The 1,805-nt window shown below is 40.5% G+C and overlaps 1 protein-coding gene across 1 annotated transcript; it reads left to right on the forward strand.

Annotated features, from left to right (window-relative positions):
• Positions 1–730: 730 nt before the first annotated feature.
• Positions 731–1,279, forward strand: LOC109590132 (uncharacterized). Its single transcript, XM_020006065.1, has 2 exons — positions 731–808; positions 863–1,279. Exons 1-2 carry the CDS (start codon positions 749–751, stop codon positions 1,262–1,264), a joined length of 462 nt encoding a protein of 153 aa, XP_019861624.1. The 5' UTR covers positions 731–748; the 3' UTR covers positions 1,265–1,279.
• The last annotated feature ends 526 nt before the right edge of the window (positions 1,280–1,805 follow it).

Below are 1,805 nucleotides of genomic sequence, written 5' to 3' on the forward strand. Positions count from 1 at the left end.
AATTGACATATAAAACCGTTTGCAGAGCATGACTGACATAGCTATACGTGGAATAGAGTACTTAGTGTTTCTGTAGTGACTTTATCTTTGTTGACTACAGTTGTCTTGCCGTTGCGTTGCAGAAAAACTTTACGGTCTGTAGAGCGAGCCATGTAGAACTACTGTGGACTAACAGAAGAAGCATAGGCGGCTGCAGGGTCGGGCATTTAGGGGCAATGCCCGACCAAAAATTCTGACCGGAAGTGTGACATCACCATAATTAATAATTATTCTGTGGTTAATTAATAGTTAATAACAGTTAGGCCACTCCAATAAGATTCATAGTTTCCCATTACAGAGGCGGGCCTGATGCGGGCGGGCGGGTTTGTTCATTTTCATTAAATTTATTCATTATCAGCTGTATAAATTGCTTGTATAATCAATGAAAAACCGCAATAATGAATAGCGATGCGGCCCCATGCGGGCGGGTAATGGGAAACAAGGAATCAAATTGGAGTGGCCTTATTGCAATTATAATTTCAATTTTTTTATGAAAATCTTATAATTATGAATGCATAAATGGCAGGCTGATAACAAGGTGAAGAAGAGAGACTAAATAAAGGAGGAGCTCGAGGTGGTAAGACTTTGGTGCCAATCACAGTGGGCCACCACAGCAACACTAGAAAGCATAATCATTTCATTATTTAGTGCTATTTCAGTGTTCTTTTCTTGTCAGTTGCAATGTCTAAAAGTCTGGACTAGCTTCACTATGTCCTTTGTGAACAAGCCTGCTAAAAAGGAACAACAGTTTACAACTGAAGTGAACCTAGTAAGTACAGTATAGAAGTCAATAATACAGATTATCTCATAATTCTTACTTTAGATCAGTTTCTTGCTGAGAGTTGATGATCATGAGTCTCAGTCTACTCTTGTGGTTGATACAGCTACAGTTTTTACAGCTACAGTTGATGTACAGTCAATTGTTGCTCATTCTCCATCACCCTATTCTTCTACTTCCTCTACTAATAGTCTAATACTACTACTAGTACTATTACCACTACAGAAGTCAGTGTTGGAGCTACACCACCCACTACTTTATTACAATAACCTTCGCTACCAAAAAATTGTGCTAAAAAGGGTGCGTAAAAGAGGGTGTGGCCAAAATCGCGGCGCGCTTCGCGCGCCCAACCCATTTCCTGTGCCACACCCATGCCCGACTAGTAGTCAAATCCTGCAGCCGCCTATGAGAAGAAGAGTGAAGATGAAGATGAGAACTATAGATTGAAACAGGACTTAAATTGACTAGATAAAGTGCCAAATGACATAGCTGCTTATATATCAGTAGCTAGCCAGCCACACCTCTATTTGCATGATTCACGTGTTGTCACGTGTTCATTTCCAAAACCCAAACCACCCCAATTAATAACTGTTGCTGTTGGTTAAAATGTCTTTCTTTACAAGAATTGAAGGTTTTATCAGAGAAAAGGTAGAAAAAGCGATGGACTCACACGAAGATTTTGTCATACTTGAAGGAACGGTATCCTAATGAAAGAGGGATCAGCATTAGATCCTTACAGAGGTTCTGCTCCATGAAGGGCATTCATAAAACTAGCAGAATATCTAGCCTCGAGCTTGACTATGCAGTGACAGCAGCAGCGTCTCTTGTAAGTTTTTAATTGGAATATTGTACTTTAATTAATATTTCATATGCTGTCCGGCTTAGGTTGGACCTACCTATGGAAGAAAAACCATGACAGGTTCTTTGGCATCAGGCGGTGTGCTAGCTGGTGAGCATCGAGTTGCTGAATCACTACGTCGGTGCTGTC

This window comes from Amphimedon queenslandica, unplaced genomic scaffold (genome assembly GCF_000090795.2).
Source record: "Amphimedon queenslandica unplaced genomic scaffold, v1.1 AMPQUscaffold_10463, whole genome shotgun sequence".
Classification (NCBI taxonomy): Eukaryota; Metazoa; Porifera; class Demospongiae; order Haplosclerida; family Niphatidae; genus Amphimedon; species Amphimedon queenslandica.

Coding starts and splice junctions, on each gene's coding strand:
- LOC109590132 (XM_020006065.1), top strand. CDS start 749: ATGTCCTTTGTGAACAAGCCTGCTAAAAAGGAACAACAGTTTACAACT. Junction 809..862: donor TTACAACTGAAGTGAACCTA/GTAAGTACAGTA, acceptor TTCTTACTTTAG/ATCAGTTTCTTGCTGAGAGT.